We start from the raw sequence: 18,030 nt of genomic DNA, 5'->3' as shown, positions 1-18,030 counted from the left end.
ATGTTCAGGTTTCCCTCCCGGACCAGCTGTATCTGACCTGACCACTGAGACTGGATGATGGATGGATGGATGGATGGGATGATGGATGAGTGGATGGATGGATGGATGAGTGGATGGACTATATCAGTTGCTTCTTGTTGGATCACGTGTTTGTGGTTACATCACATCCTTCTGTAAAGATAACAGTTTTTAAAAACGAGACTCTTTTTTCCTCAGTTTCTTCATTAAACTCTGGGATGAAATGAATAAAAACAACAGAAGTAATGAAACGTGCAGCTCATCTCAGCTTCTCTGTTGCTGTAGAAACCAGACTTTTTAATAAAACATTAAATGTTGGGACTAAAATGACTCGTTTTCCACTCAGACTTTATTTTTTCTTTCCACCAACCTCCAGTTTCCTTCTTACATTTCTGACATTCAGTGTTTCTGTAGGAGTTTTCCTCTCTGCACGGTGCGTTCGAGTGTCCGTATTTCTGTCCTATGATCTGTTAACGTCAGCTGACGCAACACGGCTGCTTTTTACCGCTGAAAATAAATAAAACAGACAAAAAGACTCTAAAGGTAAACTGATGATGATGTTCTCCTCTCATTAGTTCCATGGAGGTCACTTAGTTCTGGTTTTCCTGCGTCTCGTCCTCGAGCTGCGTCCTGAGGAGGAGGACATCACTCCCCTTTAACCTTTTCTGAGAAGAAGAGACAGAAAGACAGACGCACGGGGGTTAGAGGAAGCATGACTGTTTCACACCCTCCCTCTCCTCCACACCAGGATCCTGTCTTCATTCTACCAACGTTCCTCCCCCTGCTCCCTACCCTCCCTACAGATGTTGTCTTCCTGCTCTGCTGCCTCGTCGGTTCTTTCATCCCTCAGGGTTTTCGCGTCTCTACCTGTGTGCGGCGGGTCCCAGATGTAGCTGTTGAGGATTTCTCCGAAGACGTAGAGGATGCAGATGACCACCGTCATGGCGCCGAAGAAGACGACTCGAGCGAGCGGCGTGATGCGCTCCAGCACGGGGTACACCCACACGCCCGTCACCTGGTGCACCCAACACGTCCTGAGGGGAGAACACATCTGATGTCAGTTTTATTTAAAGGACAATTAACCAGCTGGTTAAACAGAGTGAACTCTCAAACATCCCAGAAAACCGAACGTAACTTAAATGCACCACGAGGCGTTTGCAGTGTGTGGGAAAAAGGAAAGACTGCTTACCAGAGAACGTATCCCACGCCGAAGCAGCACACCGCCGCCAGACCCCAGGACCTTCTGGGAAACTTGTGGTGGGTGGTCCGCATCTCGATGATGATGAAGGGAAGAACGGTGGTGTGCTGCACAAACAAACAAACAAACAAACAAACAAACAAACAACACGCTCCTGTGAGTTCATCTGAATCCTGGAGGAACATCTGGCAGAAAAGCAGCTGGATTCAGAAACATGTTCAAATAAAAGACCTGGAAAGAGCCTCTGATTCTGTAGACTGACATCTAGTGGTCGGAGCAGGAACTGCAGCCGACAGGTTCCTGAAACAGCTTTTTAAATTTAAACATTAAGATCTTTATTTTCTGATTGGTTCATGTTTTTATCTCAGCTTTAGAAGACAAATTACTGATAGTTTAAGGAAACAGTTTAAAATATGAGCACTTTTATTTTAACAAAGCCAAAATTAAAGATTTTTGTTGCATTTAGTTTCCTTTAAGTGAACAAGGAATAAATCTTCTGTATTTAAACCTTCAAAGCTGCAGACGGATGGTTTTATAGACAAACTGGGATTTTAAAGATGTTTAAAGACACCCAGAATGTGATTTATTCACAGGAAGCAGCTTTCAGGAACACTCTGGGGTTTTAAACACATTTTATTTGTAATCATGACTAAAAACAACAGATTTTTCTTTTTAACAAATCTGATGGAACTCCTTGTTTTAAGAAATTTGGAACGACTGCATTTAGTTTCAGTCCTGATTTTAAAAGAACTTTAGTTTAAATTTAATGTTTTTTTATCATTTTATAAAATACAATTGTCTGGAGTGGCTGAGGTGAAGTATTTGTAGACATTTGATTTTATTTGATCACTTCCTGAATGATTCAGGACAAAGATCCAGATCCTATCGAGACACCAGAGGAGGCCTTCAGCCTCAGCCAATCAGCTCGCAGGATTCCCCTCAGAGGAACTAAAAGCAGGAACATCAGGAGGATGAAGGAGTTAAACTCCAGGTTCTGACGCTGCGTTTGTCCAGCTTCCTGCTCGGGTTTCAGTCGCTGCCGCTCCTCCTCCGAAGGTTCTGTGGTTCTGTTCAGAAACCAGAACCTTCTGCAAACCACAGAGCTTCAGTCCTGGCTCCAATACAAGATAATTAACTGTTGTTGTTTCTCCACATCACCAAAAAGAACTGATTACATCAAACGTTCCTCAGCAGGATTAAAAACAGAAATCCTGAAAATCCTTTCAGTCCTGCCCTGAACTCCACCTGAACCTGAACCCATTCAATCAAATAAAAAGTCTCAGCAGATTATCACGGCTCGCTCTCAGAAACTCCGTAAGAATCTGTCAGAACTGAAATAAAAACCTTTCAGTTTCTTTTAAAAGTCCAAACATTCAAATATTTTATTTCTAAATAAAAGGAGTGATAAATGCACAAAGTCTGCAGTTAAAGGAAAGAAAAAGCGCCGGAGTTTCATCAACAAACTTATGGTTCTTAAAGCCGACCAGCTGCAGATAAATCTGATCTACAGAGCTGAGATGATCCTCTGATGGGTCCGAACCCCGGGACCGACAGACCTCAGCGGCACAGAGCCGCTCCGTCACGAGTTCGAATCCCGCGACATCACGAGAAGCTGACAGGAAACCAGCTGCTCAGACCCGAACGACCCGAACTGTCCTGAAGCTCAAACAGTGCATGGACCGGTTTCCCTCTCTTTCCCTTTCAGACAGGTTTTAAAAGACCTGCATCCAGTAAACTCATGTTTGTTGTCATGGTGACAGACACAGGAAGTGATGAACGTTGTGCATCTTTTGTTTGAGAGAACAAAAGGCTTTAAGTGTTTCCTGACTGCAGCTTGTAAAGATGTTTGTTCTGAACACTTTAAAGTTAAAAATGTTTCTGACAGGCGACAGGTGGAGGTGGAGCGTGCTGCTTCCAGAGTCTGTGAACGAACCGAAACCCTGAGACGAGGCAGCAGCTTTAAGAAGTCGTGTGTGTTTGGGTCAAAGGTCGAGCGCGGCGGTAATCCCTCGCTGTTTTTCTGTCATGAAGAAGAAAAAACAGTAAACTCAGCCCGTTTGTTTCAGATGAACTTCAGTCTGAGAGAACCATCAGAAACAAGCCCCGCCCCTCAAATATGGAGTTTATAACTGTTTTCTTTTATGTTTCCTGTAATTCTTGTTTTCTGGGACAAAAACAACAAAAACAACAACTGCCCTGACAGAACAGCCACAGATCTCCACTAAAAGGATGGTTCCCTTAGAAGACTAAATAATGTGTCCACAGAGACATGTTGACCTCAGGTGTGTCCCAGGTGTCCTCAGTGAAAACGCTCTTTAAGCCTGAACTAAATGACCGTCTTGATTTAGATTTAAATATTTGGTCCTTTAACAGAAGAAACTCTTTCAACCATCTGAACCAGGGGTGTCTGGTCCTGGTCCTGGTCCTCAGGGCCTCCATCCTGCATGTTTTCCTTGTTTCTCTGCTCCAACACATCTGATTCATGGTTAAATCACCTCTTCATGTTCTGCAGAAGCCTGTTAATCACCCATTGATTCACATCAGGTGTGTTGGAGCAGAGAAACAAGTAAAACCTGCAGGATGGAGGCCCTGAGGACCAGGACTGGACACCCCTGACCTAAAACCTGCAGGATGATGGCCCTGAGGACCAGGACTGGACACCCCTGGTTTAGGCGTTTCTCTGCTGGGACTCACCTGATCTGAAGGACTGAATGTTGAACAGGTTTCTGCAGAACCTGAAGACCTGCTGAGGAGCAGAGAAACATCTAAAACCTGCAGGACAGTGTCCCTCCTGGACCAAGACTGGACCCCACTGGTTTAAACCATCTGTTTATAGTTTTTAATTAAACGTTTAACAGTTTCTTCAACGATCTGTGAACTTGTTGTTTTAAACTTTTACATAAATAAGACAAGCCTCCTGTGTGCAACCAGGAAATAAAACCCAAACCTTTCAGCTCCAGCTCATCCTCCCATCGTTTTATTTTCACTTATCTCCGAGGCGAGTCTGAGAGTGTCAGGAACATTATTCACTCCTCGTCTCTCCTCTTTCCTCCCTCGAGCTCCATCACCCGACTCCTCCCTCCTTCTCTGGGAACGGTGACACGGTTGTCGTGGCAGCAGGGATAAACAAACACCACGGATACCATGGAATACCACTAAATATTTACAGCCGGACGGGCCTCGCACACAAAGGGTTTATCATGTGAGCACGCAGACATGCTTTGTGTCTCAGAGCCGACGCTGCTGCTGCTTGTTTTGTAGCAACGGCTCTGTTACATCACCTCCTGGAGGCTTGAGGGTTTGGGAGACACCAAACAGACACACATGCTGCTTTTGTCTGTTTTGTGGGAATGATCTCATCACGCTCACCACCTCCTGCTCCGTTTTTCATATCAGACAGACTGCTGGAAACTTTAAACACACACAGCTGATATCAGCTTGTCTAAATATTTGATTAAACCGACTTCCTCTTGGTGGCAAATCAAAGCTGGCCGCCGGTGATGTGATTTAAATTCAGAGGTCGAGCTGCGCCGACTTCAGCTCTGATAAGATTTATCAGGTTTCTGATCCGCTGACAGCAGTAATGATCCGGGACAGATTAACTTCCCTTTACATCCTGCAGAACTCAACTGCAACAAACACTTCTGATGCTGCTCTCTGCCGTCCTCAGAAACAACCTTCCTGGCCTTCCTGGCCTTCAAGCAGCCGTTCAGAGCCCTTCAGGCTGATATCGCTCAGTTTAACAGACCCGAGCCTTCACTCGAGCCAACTTCCCCGTGCTGAGACGTCCTCCGGCTCCTGCTCGCTCGCTCCCTCAGGTTCAATAAAACCTGGTTTGCTGTGAAACAACCGACGAAGCCCGACTCACCATGCCGTGGTTCAGCCACTGTGGGATGAAGTTATCCAGCAGTTTGGGGTAAACCAGCTCTCTGTCGTACAGGTAAAGACTCCAGAAGGTAAAAACTACAAACTGGGAGGAAAAAACAACAAGTTACCAATCAGAAGGCAGAAAGGATCAAACATCAACAAGAAGCAGCTAAAAGGTCCTCATATCAGTCGTTCAGCGATTCAACATTTATCACTTTTTTCTTTAATCTCGTTAGAAACACAACAAGAACACTTCCAACCATCAGTCAGGGTCGTCAGATTAAAACAAAGTTTCAAAATAAAATAAATTAAAGAGGAGCTCAGGACTCTCAGTAACTACCACTCCAAGTTCATCTGTCTGAGTTTTACCCATTACTGTGTTTTCTGATGTCTTAATTAGCTGCGGCAGCCATCTTGAACAGCATTAATTGTAGTAGACGTGATGACTTTGAGAGTTTCAGTGGTTCATCAGATATTTTACTAACAGATGAAGACATGAGACATCAGGTGAGTCCAACAGCTCTGTGTTCTGTAGAACATGGATGGGATTACCTGCTGCTCACCTGTGTCCCTGTTCCAGGCGCCTGACCCCCCGTCCCTCCCCCGTCCCTCCCCCGTCCCCCCCCATTGTCCTCCAACCTGCAGCTTCTCCGCTTTCATCAGGCTGCTGGAGGCAGAAAACTCACACACGCCTCCTGCACCGTGACGTACGTGCACACTCACCCCGTGCACGTCTGTATGTTCTAACTGTAGCTCCGCCCACAGTCCTCTGGTATCGGTCGGGGTTTCTGATAATCAGATCCTTTGTGCTGTGTAAACTGAACTGTGCACCCGACTCTCACAGGTACGGGCGTTTCTACAGGTGTGTGTGTGTGTGTGTGTGTGTGTGCAGGTGTGTGTGTGTGTGCAGGTGTGTGTGTGTGTCAGAGAAAGAGACCCACAGGGTGTTTCACAGCCTCAAATATTGCAGCAATCTGACGAACACAAAGTGAAAATCTCCCGTTTGTTTAGCGTCTGCAGGTCCAACCAGCTGGAATATCAGCCGAAGGTTTCAGCCGAAGGACAAACAGCTGATGAACCTTCAGCTCATATCTTATCTGTTAGTGCTCAAAGTATGTGTTGGGGATGACTCCCAGCTACTACATCAGGTTTTAGCTCAATATCTGTGAAATTACAGCCATTTCTGTGTTTGCTAAGGTCGATTAGCTGTGGCGGCCATCTTCAACTGATTTGACCCAATATTAGCAAAGTATGTCAAGACCACAGGGAAGATTTTACTGAAACTGTCAGAGTCAACCCAATTCAAGATGGCCGCCTTATCCATCACTAAGTGTTTATAACTGAGTAAACTATACAAAGTGTTTATATCACTCCATAATATTTGGGCTTTTGATGGTTTGGTTCTCGACTCTTTCACTTTAATCTCTAAAGTAGAAAAAGTTTGACTGTTTGTTTTTAATTCACAGTAATATTCCATCGTACAACGGCTACTTTGAGTTAAAACTTTTATTTGAAAATGAATTTCATCTCTTCACTGTTTTTTTTTCACACATTTTGATCAATTCAGTATAAACCCTTTTATTATTCTCACCTTTAAACTTTGGTCCTGTTGCTCTGAGAGGTAACCTGTGACCTCTGTGCTAACGTCACCATGTTAAAACCTTATTTTTGAGCCAGATTTCTTTGTTTCTCTCTCCCTCTCCCTCCGTTCGCTGCCAGCTCTGAGGAGTTTCTTATATGTGGCTGAATAGTTTATTAGTTTCATTAAATAAACCATCAAAGCTGAGAGTAATCTCAGACAACCTGCGGCTAACTTCAACATGTCAGCTGAAATTAAAGCTCAAATCTCCTTGTTTGGATGTTTGTGGATCAGCCGTGTGTGTGTGTGTGTGTGTCCTCACCGCGCCGACGGGGAAGGCCAAGACAGCCATCATCCAGTCCCTCAGGCCAATCAGCTTCTTCAGCTGCCGCTCCTGCTCCCTGCTGTCGGCTCCTTTAGTCAGCAGGCTGGACACATCGATCAGGACACACAATCCGAAAAACACCGCCTGGATCACCTGCAGAGAGACGAGCCGACGGTTTGAATCATTTCATGCACAGTATTTAAATAACGGGTCCTCTCAGAGGACAGAACATATCAAATACATCATAAAATGCTCCTTACAGCCTATAAAAAGTATTCACCCCCTTTAAAGTGACCGTCCTAATTCAACAGAGAAAAGACACATCAGGATGAGTCTCAGCCTTCTGAATTAAACTGGGAGGTGCCTAACGACCACCAGGTGTGAGGGTGTCCATGAAGGTGTATGTGGGGCTGTGACCTGTCCAGGTGTCCCCCGCCTCTCGCTCTGTGACTGCTGGAGACACCAGCTCCCCGTGGAAAATCCATTCATTGTTTCCACGTCATCAGAAGACAAGTTCAGCAATAAACTTGTTGATATTTTTACTCTTTGTCAAACTGAACCCATTAACCAATCAGAGGAGACTTTACATCAACCCGCAGGAAACTAATCAAACTTCTTCCTGCCGTAAAAGCAGCTCAGTGTTTTCGCCTCCATCTGTGTGTAACAGAACCCCCTGGTTCAGAGTGATGGATGTGACCTTCCACTGCAACAGAGCGGGATGGAGGATGCTGCTGCCCTCTGCCTCCTTCACCCCCCGCCTCTCAGCTCTCTGGGAGTATAAAGTGTCAGCAGCTGGACGTGAGGACTGAGGACAGTTCAGCTTTAAAGCTACACGGTGCTGCGTTCTTCAGAGTTACAGATTATAACATCCTACAGTTCTTGTCTCTGAGACTGATGCTGAAAGGAGAGCAGATCTGAAGCTGCAGGAATAACATCTCAATCAATAACATGTGAAAGCATTCCTGTTCTTCTGTCTCCAGTGAACCATCTGCAGGGTTTCACCTTGCTGCTCATGGGAACCTCACTCACACACACACACACACACACGTTATGTCTCTCTATCTTTGCAGGGACTTTCCATTGACTTCCATTCATTTCTACACCCTAACTACAGCCTGACCCTGACCCTTACCCTAACCCTAACTATTACCAGTACATAGCTAACCCTAAACCTAATCTTAGTCCTAAACCTAACCCCTAACCCAAAAACATCATTTCTCCTCATGGGGACCAAAGCCAAACCAGTTGGTCCTCACAAGGTAGTATATGTTAGGAAAATTGTCCCCAAAATGTATCAAATACAAGTCCACACACACACACACACACACACACACACACAGATGCAGCTAAAGTGAGGAAAATATGACACTTTTACACCAAGACATGATCTGAGGGGATTATTTTATCTATAAAAACCAATTTATGTTTCTAATTTTATTAAAATTATATCTTTTTAAACTTTAAATAAAGGTGCAGAGCAAGAGGAAACTAGACTTACTTTAATAAATGATAATTAAACCCAACTCAAATCAAGTCAACCTTAGGTAATAAATGTGTTTTTACTAATTATAAATATATAATCATGTTAGATACATTACATTGATGAAAATTTTATAGAAATGTAAGGAACATCTGTTTAAATGTAAAGATGAAAACAACAAACAGCAAATCTAACATCTGAATATCATTTTGGTTTTAAATGAAAGAATTAAACACTTAATATGTCCAGTAAGAACATCAAAAACTGATGGTTTTAAAATATATATTTCTGGGGTTTAATATTTGATATTTTGGATGTGCAACGAAGGCCTTAATGATCTTTGTGAGTTTGTCTCCAGCTGAAGCGACTCTCTGAGCTCTGATTGTCTGGAATAAATGGAAGCTGTGTTTTCAGAGAACAAGTCTTTAATTTGATTTCCCAGGAGAATCCATAACACTGATTCTAAAGATCAAGATGTTGTCTGCTGCCCATCAGGAAGAGACGAACGTTTTCATGTCAAATTTGTTGTTTTATTTGTTTTATTTATTTCTTCCTAATTCACCGACAGCTGAGTAAACCTTCTGCTGCGTTTGTTCTGTTGTTTTCCTGTTTATAGATTCATGGTTTCATTTTAACCCTTCATTTATCAGAACATTCAGGGTTCAAAAATTAAATAATAAATTAAATTAGTCTATTTAATTGATAAATAACATTCTCTCTGAAATCTGTTTTTATCTTCTGCTTCTTTCACCTTTCAGCTACATTTAGCTCATTTTAGCCTTTTGCTCTTTAGCTACAGTTTTACAAATTTAAGTTTTTAGATACTTTTCTGCTGATTTTAGCTTTCGTCTACAGTTTAGTCATTTTAGCATTGAGCTATTGTTTTGCTAATTTTAGCTTCTTCTTCTTTCAGGGGTCTCCACAGCGAGTCCTCTGTCTTCTGTGTCCTCTGTCCTCAGTCCACCTCCCTCCACGTCCTCTTTAACTGCATCCATATCTGTCCTCTCTGTCTCTAACATCCTTCTGTCCCTCCTCTGGACATGTCCAAACCGTCTCAGTCTGTCCTCTAACTGCATCCATATCTGTCCTCTTTATCTCTAACATCCTTCTGTCCCTCCTCTGGACATGTCAAAACCGTCTCAGTCTTTATCTCCCAGTCCTCCAACCTGTGCTGGACCTCTGATGACCTCAGTCCTCATCCTGTCCATCCTCGTCCCGCCCAAGGAGAACCTCAACATCTTCAGCTCTGACACTTCCTGTTCTGTCTCCAAACCAACATGGCTGCTCTCACCACTGTCTGGAAACCTTTCCTTGACCTTTGACCTTTGCTGCCACCCTTTTGTCACTCCATCCTGCCTGGACTCTCTTCTTCACCTCTTTACCTCACTCCCTGTCCTCCTGGACAGTCCTGCACCTCTGTGACCTCTGACCTTGTGGCCTCGCTGTTCCACCTGCCTCCCTCTGACTCTCACACAGGTACTCTGTCTTTCCTCTGCAGAGCTAAACGTCATTTCTCTGGTCAAAGTCTCTAATTTCTCCTCCATCTGAACTTCCGCCGTCAGCCGTGAGCGCGCGGCGCGCTCCCGCCCAGGGGACGGTGTTTGTGACGGGGACCGTTTCTGAACAGAGCACCTGTTCCGGTTCGGCTGCAGCTCACCGAACCCCCACCCCACCCCCCCGCACGGTAACCGTTATAGTCTAAGAGGGTTCTGTTTCCGGTTTCCTCCCGGCTCGTCTCAGCCGAACAAAGAGAGCCGGAGGCGGGAAACCGCGCAGCTGCGGCGGGCTGCGGGGGGCTGAGGAGGAGGAGGAGGAGGAGGAGGAGGAGGAGGAGGAGGAGGAAGAGAATGAAAGGGAAAATGTCACCAGGTCGATGAAGGTGAGGAACTTCCAGCTGCCGCCGTAGGTCTGGTGAGCCGGCATGTCCAGGGCTCGGTAGTGGCACAGGATGGAGAAGTAGGACAGCAGGATGGCGACCCGGAGCACCTGAGACGGGATCAGCGCCATGTTGTCCTTCCGCCTCCCGGGGTTTGGTCCTCCTGCTACCTGCCGGATGTCTGCTTCCTCCGATGGCCGCTCCGCACCTCCTGCTCCTCCTGCTCTGCGCCTCCTGCTCCCCCCTCCGTGTGTCGGACTGCTTCCGTGTTATGATGACGATGATGATGAAAGGGGGCGGGGTTTACAGAGGATGAAGGCTGCACCTGATTCACGTTAGATCCGGTTTAAAGCTTCACAGTTTATATCAGCGCTTTTAATGAAGCTGATTTATTTTCTTAATTTGAAAACCTTTAGTTACTTTTAGATTATAGCTAGCCTTCTGCTACTTTTAGCTTTAGGCTAGTCTTTTGCTACTGTTGGCTGACTGTTAGGTGTTTTACTACTATTAGCTTTTAGCTAGCTCTTTGCTATTTTAGCTTTTAGCTATCCTTTCTCTTTCACCAAGCCTTTTGCCTCTCTTAGCTTCAGATTTGCTGGTTTTAGCTCCTGTTTTGCAACTTTTAACTTTGAGCTAGCCTTTTGGTCTTTTTAGCTTCAAACTAGCCTTCTGCTACTTTTAGCTTTATGCTAGTCTTTTGCTACTGTTGGCTGACTGTGCCGTTTTACTGGTGTTTCACTACTTTTAGCTTCTCTCTGCCATTTTGCTACTTTTCGCTTTTAGCTAGGTTTTTGCTACTTTTACCCAGAATTTTGCTGTTTTAGCTTTTAGCTGTTCTGTCTCTGTCACTAAGCCTTTTGCCTCTCTTAGCTCATGTTTTGCAACTTTTAACTTTGAGCTAACCTTTTGGTATCATTAGCTTTTATCTACTGTTTTGTTACTTTTAGCTTCTGGCTAGCCTTTAGCAACTGTTAGCTTACCTTTTGCTGCTTTCACCTAGTTTTGTGCTACTTTTAGTTAGCCTTTTGCTGCTGTTAGCTTTTATTATCTGTTTACTACTTTGAGCTTTTAGATAAACAAATAGAATAAAATAAATACTTAATTGATCCTTCAAAGTAAAGTGACGTCACGGCAGCAGACAAGTTAAAAATAAAAGCAGCAGCTATTAAAGGCAAATGAAGACAGAGTTACTGAAATACTTGTCTTCATTTGTAGTTTTTTGCTACTTTTAGCTTCTAGCTAGCCTCTTAATACTTTCAGCTTCTTCTTAGTTTTGTTTCTTTTTACTAAGCGTTTTGTTTTATTTAGCTTTTAGCTCGTTGTGCTAAACTTAGCTGTAGATTTCCTACTTTTTTACTTTAACTGGTTTGCTTTTTTAAGCTTCTTTCAGCTTCTTTAGCTAATGTCAGCAAAGTTATTCAGCGCTCCGGTTTTCACAGAAAAAGATCGAACTAACCAGCTTCAGCTCATGTTTTTCCACTTTCAGCTTCTCTGTTTGGTGCAACAAACTGACCACGTGCTGATCGGTGATTTTAGCTGCAGGATTCTGAATTCAGACAGAAAAATAAACTCTCTAGAAGCCGAATGAGTCAAAGATGGTTTTGTTTTTCTCCAGCATGATTCATCAGACCTGATCTTCTGTAAACAGCCGTAAATGTTTCTCCTCGGGCGTTCTGAGGCCGGGGGAAGAAGGAGGACGATGAGGCGAGGATGGTGGTTTGCTCAGGTCTGGGGAGGCGCAGAGTCCCGGGTCGTCAGCGAGGCTCGACTAATTAAACCGATTAAAACACCAAAGAAGACATGTTTACAGCAGGTAAAGCTGAACTCTGGGGAAGAAGATTAAACTGCAGTCACAAACAGAAGAATCTCAAATAAAAACCAACATGGGAGCAAAATATTAAAGGGGAGAAATAAATCCACAACTTTTATTTAACATATTTACTCATTAAATCGAGCTGCACGGTGGTCCAATGACTGATGGGGGGACTGATGGGGAATCTGAACCCGTTCCAGGTCTGTTTGAGGGTTGGAGCTGGTAACACCGTCAGTATACGGTTGGATTTTATAGATGAAGTTACATCCTGTCCCTCTCTGAGCACCTTCATGTTTGTCAGTAATTCTGAGGCTGCAGCCGAAGCTCAGACTTGGTCTCATTTCTCGGGACGCCAGTCTGAACTGTTCCCGTCCCGATCATCAGGGCCTTTCAGAGGAATCCCACAGATTGCATCATTAAATAAACAAATATTCAGCTGCTTTCCCTCCTCGTTGGGCGTGGTCACCATTTACTCTGAGCCAAATGAAAAAGTACGATTTGTACTGAGTGTTTAATGGAGGCTAAATGAAACCAGCTCATTCCAGTTTAATCACCAACAACCATTTGGTTAAACGTTTAATAAAAAGTAAGGACGAGAAGCCGGTTTAAGAGTCTTCTACAAGCTTTAACATGTAAAACCCCTGATTTAAACACAAGAAACTCCATCTTATTTCACTTACTGCTCACAGAGATGACAATTAAACCCGTGAACATGACACCGTGTCACTGCTCAGGGCGTGTCGGAGCGCAGGCACGAAAAACGTTTCTATAAAAGTTGTTTGTATCGAACTCCTCCGTCACAACCGAAGGAATGCATATCACCCACCGCCTTTCAGGACGTTTACACTCAGAGAAGACAGGAAGCTGCAGATGTTTTAGTCAGTTAGCTCTCAGAGTTCGTGTTGAGGATGACTCTCAGCTACAACCACTGGAAAAGCTACGCCCAAAGCTCGTTTAGCTGGGACAGCCATCTTGAATTGGCTCGACTCCAAAAGTTAATCCATTGAAGATGTTCATTCATTAACTTTCAAGAGTTTCATCGAAATCCATCCAGTGATTCATGAGATATTTTGCTAACGAAACAGAGTAAACCATGTAAACAAACACAGACAAAAACATGATCGCCCTTTTGCCTTTGCAAATGGTTTTATTAAAAACAATTTTATCTTTTTTTGAAATCTGAAATAGAAACTATGGATTTAAACTAATTTCTTGGAAATGTAATATAATCGTTGCTTTAAAACCTTAACTCCAAAACACAGAAGATATAAAAGCACATATTTACACAAAGTTCAGCATATTCTTCATATATAGTTCCCCTTAAATAATTTAAAATATAATATTTAGTCTAATTTGTTAAAAACAGAAGTTTGAACAGATTTATAAGTTTCAGTTTGATGCTGACCAGTAGGGGGCGCTGTTTAGCCCCAAACAAACAAATCTAGAAGCCACTTTCAGTTTTTCTTCCCCTCATCATCCGTCTGTCCCTCCTGAACTCTCTCTCTCCCACACACACACACACCGATCCTCTGAAGATGTCCTCCTGACATCGTTATCTCTCCGCTGATCGGACCTTTGCACCTCTTGCTGTTAAATAACAGCCGGGCCACACCTCAGGGAACTGTACAGGTGTGTGTGCTGCTGTCGAAGAAGAAACACACACACACACACACACACACACACCTCATTAACGAGAGTACAGCATTATAAATCATGTGTGTGTGTCAGTTAAGAAGTGCGTTTCAGGAGAAAAGCTTCCTGTCAGTCTGTGGGAATCTGGGTGTGGTACAAAGGGTGTGTGTGTGTGTGTGCGTGTGTGTGAGTAAGCATTAGTAATCAGTCAGCTGTCACAGAACTGCTTTGTCCTGTGGAGTGTTACAGTTCGACTTTAGGACAAAAGCTCGAGGCGACTGTGTGTGTGTGTCACCTCTCTGTTGTTATGGATTATTCATCACTTCCCACATCCACTCAGCAGCTCGGCGCTTGTTTTTCTTCAGCCCGTACAGAAGCGTACGTGAGCCATGAATGGGGAGGATTAGGAGTTCCAGTCTGAGACTCGAACCGGAGCCTCGTGACTCATGAGGCTGAAGCAACACCTGTTCCTTCAGCTGATAATGTGATGAGGGAAACAACACCAGAATCATCTGCACAAGATAACAGGATCAAAGCAGTCATCTGCACTTATTAATTAGAGCTCCTGCTGATTAGGTCGGTTTGATGATCAGCCTCTGGTTTCATCTTGATGGAGAGAAAATCTCAAATAAAAACCCAGGAAAAACACATTACATGGAAGATTTAATATGCAGGTAGTATATCTCACTGAGCTGTAAGTGCTGAAGGTGACTGAAGACTGTAAAAAAAGGCAGATTCTCAGCTGCAGACTCATTTAATCCTGACTGTTAGGAAACAAATGACCAGCGAGCCGTGCAGCCGGTTTCTTGTGCACAGCTTGTAAAACTGGATTCTCGGCCGTGCGTTTTATTTTGTTGCCACTTTGGCACTGGAGTAGACTTGTGAAATGAAGATCAGTAAATCTGGACCAGTTTTTAATAATTATCCATCATCAGGGCACAGTAAGAAGGTCACAGCCTTTCTGTGTGGAGTTTAAATCTTCTTCCCATGAATGTTGGGTTTTTCTCCAGGTTCTCTGGTTTCCCACAGACCAAAAACAAGCAGCTCAGGTAGCCTCAGATGCTTTCTGGCAGAGGAACGCTCCTGTTTAGGTGTGAAAGTATCCGAATCACTGAAACTAAAGGTCTGAGGTGCCTGTGATGCCCAGCCTCTATCACTGAACCAGAAACAGTTCTTTAAAAGTTACCCTGAGCTTTATTTGCCCCTTTTCCAGGTGAACTCTTCCTGCAGACAGGTCTGTCAGCCACCAGCAGCTCCTGATCACAAATCAGCTGCAGAAGCGTCAGTCAGTCCCTTTTTGGCTCTGGTCCTTGAAGCATTACACAATCTCTCCCCCACACAGCTGTCCACCACAAGGTTTCTGAACATGTTCAAAAGGCTGTGAGCCTGTGTGGCTCAGACGAGGAAACAGAACCGCTGAGAACGTTTCGAGACATTTCAGAGATTTCCTCACAAATTTGCCAGCAGTCGCAGCTCAGTGAGATGCTGCTTTGTTGGATGTAATCACTCTACAGACCTGCGCCCATCCCTGGGGGGATTTTGGCCCACTCCTCTTCGCAGAAACTCTGCTTGGTAACTCCGAGCTTCAGGAGACTGGCCGGTCCACTCCATGACCAGAACACCTCCTAAAGCCAGAGAGCGGTCCAGACCTGAAGCTTCGAGTCGTCTTCTTCTTTAGCCTCTTCTTTGGGTCATTATTCTAAAACACTCATCCAGAACCCGTCTTCCCTCAGTGTGGTGAATTCTTCCTGTACCCTTAGCAGAAAGACAGCCCCAAACCATACTGTTCCCACCTACGTGCTTGGCTGTGGGGATGGTATTCTTCATTGATTTTGGTCTCATTTGACTGCAGCGCTTCCTCCTGGAGGCAGGTTTGTTTTCAGCGGGGGGGTGGTGTCCCAACTGCCTTCAGATCAATAACACGCTCTTTCTGTGTAGTTGTGGGCTAATCCTTCACCTTTATGATCATCCTCTCCCCAGGAGGCACGATTAGCCTCAGACTGAGGACGACTGATGCTCATTTTATATTTCTTCTGTTTCCAAATAACCCTCCGACAGTTGTCATCTTCTCACAGAACGTCTTCCTGGTGAACTTGTATAAAATGTTTATTTTATTATTAGTCTCTTGATTAAAATAAAACGACCTTAACAATTAAAGATTTACCAAATCTGAAGGAATCAGGTATATTTGATGCCATGCTAGAAACATTTAAAGACATGACGTTATTTCCTTACCATAGAAACACAGCAGTATCTAACATTTATATTTTACAAGAAAAAAACATGTTGAAAATGTATTTAAAACATTTTCTTTCAGTACAATTTATCTGTAAATCAGTGACTCTTGTTCAGTCTGATCTTCAGAGAAATGCTGGAACAGTAATGACACAGCAGCACGGCAGACGACAGGAAGAAACTGATGGAGTTTCATTAAAGCGAAATGGCAAATGTGGAAAAACTCACACCTACTTCTTCAAAATGACAGCTCGCTTGAAAAGCAAAAGCACATTATTATTAAAGCCATGAGTCATTTGGAGACATTTGCTGGTGAAACTGTTTGAAGATCAAATCACTTATGTGTCCAACTAATGACAATGAAGTGATTTTTCTGTATTGTTTTGTAAAACTAAGCCTTATTTTTTATACTGGAACTACAGTAAATGAAAATAAATGTTCAGTTGCTTCAGTGTTCCTTCCTGCTTGCAGCCATATGAAAAGCAGATGCAAATGTCCATATCAGAAGCTGCTGCAGCTCGCTGTCGCCATGGTGCCGGGTTGCCACGGCGTCGCTATGGGTACACCAGGGTCACTGGTGATGAGGTCACATCCCGATGAGCCTCTTATGGGAGACGGCAGGCGTTAATCCACTTACCCCTGACCAGCACAGAGAAGGAAAAAGCTCCGTCGTTCATTAAGCAGAAACAATCTGAAGCATGAGTCATAATAATAATAAATATGTGCTCAGTGCTAATCATACGTGTTCAGCCGAGGTGTCTTTAAAAAGCTGATCTGATCTGGGATCAACATGTAAAAACACACATCAGTTGCCTTTCCTTGTGGCTCCTTCAGTCCTTCAGTTCAGATAATTGCTGCCCTTCATCCAGAGTTTGGGCCTCTGAAAATGGCGGCCTGCGCTCCAGATCTCGATCCAAATCTGGTCCTATCTGGACCCAAATCAGTTAAATTTCTGTAGAATACAATTATTTAAAAATATACACATATATGTTTTGACTTGCACACGTTTTGCTGGATTGCGATCAGCGCAGACAGCAGCCGCCGGAAGGACACTTTGTGTTCTTCTGGTGCCGACCCAAGCCCGGATAAATGTTGAGGCCTGAGCAGAAAGAGCGTCGGGAGTAAACCGTGTGCAGGGCCGGGGGGAAATGGACCTGGAGGCAGATGATCTGTGATGGTGACCCCTGACGACGGAGCAGCCGAAGACTTAAAGCTGCGGAGCTGTCCTGTATTTACAACAGCTGAGTTTCTGTGGCGCCGCTTCTTCGGCTTTCACAGTGATTCCCACATCTGGCCTGTGGTTTGTCTCTGCAGGGAGAAGCTGAACATTTCTATTTGAATATACTCTGGACCTTCGCAGAGAAAAATGTCTGCGCTGTAAGCGGAGGACAAAGAGCAGGACTACAAAGCTGCTGAGATGAAGCTACATGATGTTCTGACATGAATGAGCTCCAGCAACAAAGACTCTCTGTGTTTGGATCCAGAATCCTGCCAAGAAACATCTTTATCTCACTATCCGCTCTCACTTTGGGGTAACTTCTCCGTATGGATGGATGCCATGGAGACGATTATCAGACCATTATCTGTCATTATCTGGTCCTGGGCTCAATGAGCACTTTTAAAGGAGACGGGGCTTCTTTGAGTCGCAGTGGGAAGTTTTATCTGATTATTGTTGGGTGTTTCACAGAGAAAGATGGAGCTCAGCAGCACAGAGAGGCAGCTGGGCGAAGCTGTAAGGACAAGTAGCAAAAGGCTAGCTAACAGCTAAAAGCAGCAAAAAGTTTGCTAAATATATTAAAATGCACGTTCCAACTTTAAGCTTAAAGTTTCAGAATGGCAGAGAGACAGACAGTGAGACAGACAGACACACAGTGATACAGACAGATAGACAGACACACACACAGACAGACAGACAGACAGGCAGACGTCTGTGTGTCTGCCTGTCTGTCTGTCACACACAGGCAGACAGACAGTGAGACAGACAGACAGACAGACAGACAGGCAGAC

At 44.2% G+C, this 18,030-nt stretch overlaps 1 protein-coding gene and 1 long non-coding RNA gene across 2 annotated transcripts; both read right to left on the bottom strand.

Annotated features, from left to right (window-relative positions):
• Positions 1 to 347: 347 nt before the first annotated feature.
• aig1 (androgen-induced 1 (H. sapiens)) lies at positions 348 to 10,622 on the bottom strand. The gene is made up of 6 exons (XM_017427379.3): positions 10,334 to 10,622; positions 6,985 to 7,140; positions 5,085 to 5,186; positions 1,208 to 1,323; positions 886 to 1,052; positions 348 to 683 (listed from the first exon to the last, which is right to left on the bottom strand). The coding sequence occupies exons 1-6, from the start codon at positions 10,472 to 10,474 to the stop codon at positions 664 to 666; spliced, it is 702 nt and encodes a 233-aa protein (XP_017282868.1). The 5' UTR covers positions 10,475 to 10,622; the 3' UTR covers positions 348 to 663.
• Positions 10,623 to 15,945: 5,323 nt separating this feature from the next.
• Positions 15,946 to 17,923, bottom strand: LOC112450898. Its single transcript, XR_005234485.1, has 2 exons — positions 16,766 to 17,923; positions 15,946 to 16,662 (listed from the first exon to the last, which is right to left on the bottom strand). It is a non-coding gene; the product is annotated as an uncharacterized LOC112450898 (long non-coding RNA).
• Between the last annotated feature and the right edge of the window lie 107 nt (positions 17,924 to 18,030).

The sequence above is a fragment of the Kryptolebias marmoratus genome, linkage group LG19 (genome assembly GCF_001649575.2).
Source record: "Kryptolebias marmoratus isolate JLee-2015 linkage group LG19, ASM164957v2, whole genome shotgun sequence".
Classification (NCBI taxonomy): domain Eukaryota; kingdom Metazoa; phylum Chordata; class Actinopteri; order Cyprinodontiformes; family Rivulidae; genus Kryptolebias; species Kryptolebias marmoratus.
Note: the sequence above shows the minus strand (reverse complement) of the source record. Positions and strands in the feature narration are given on the sequence as shown.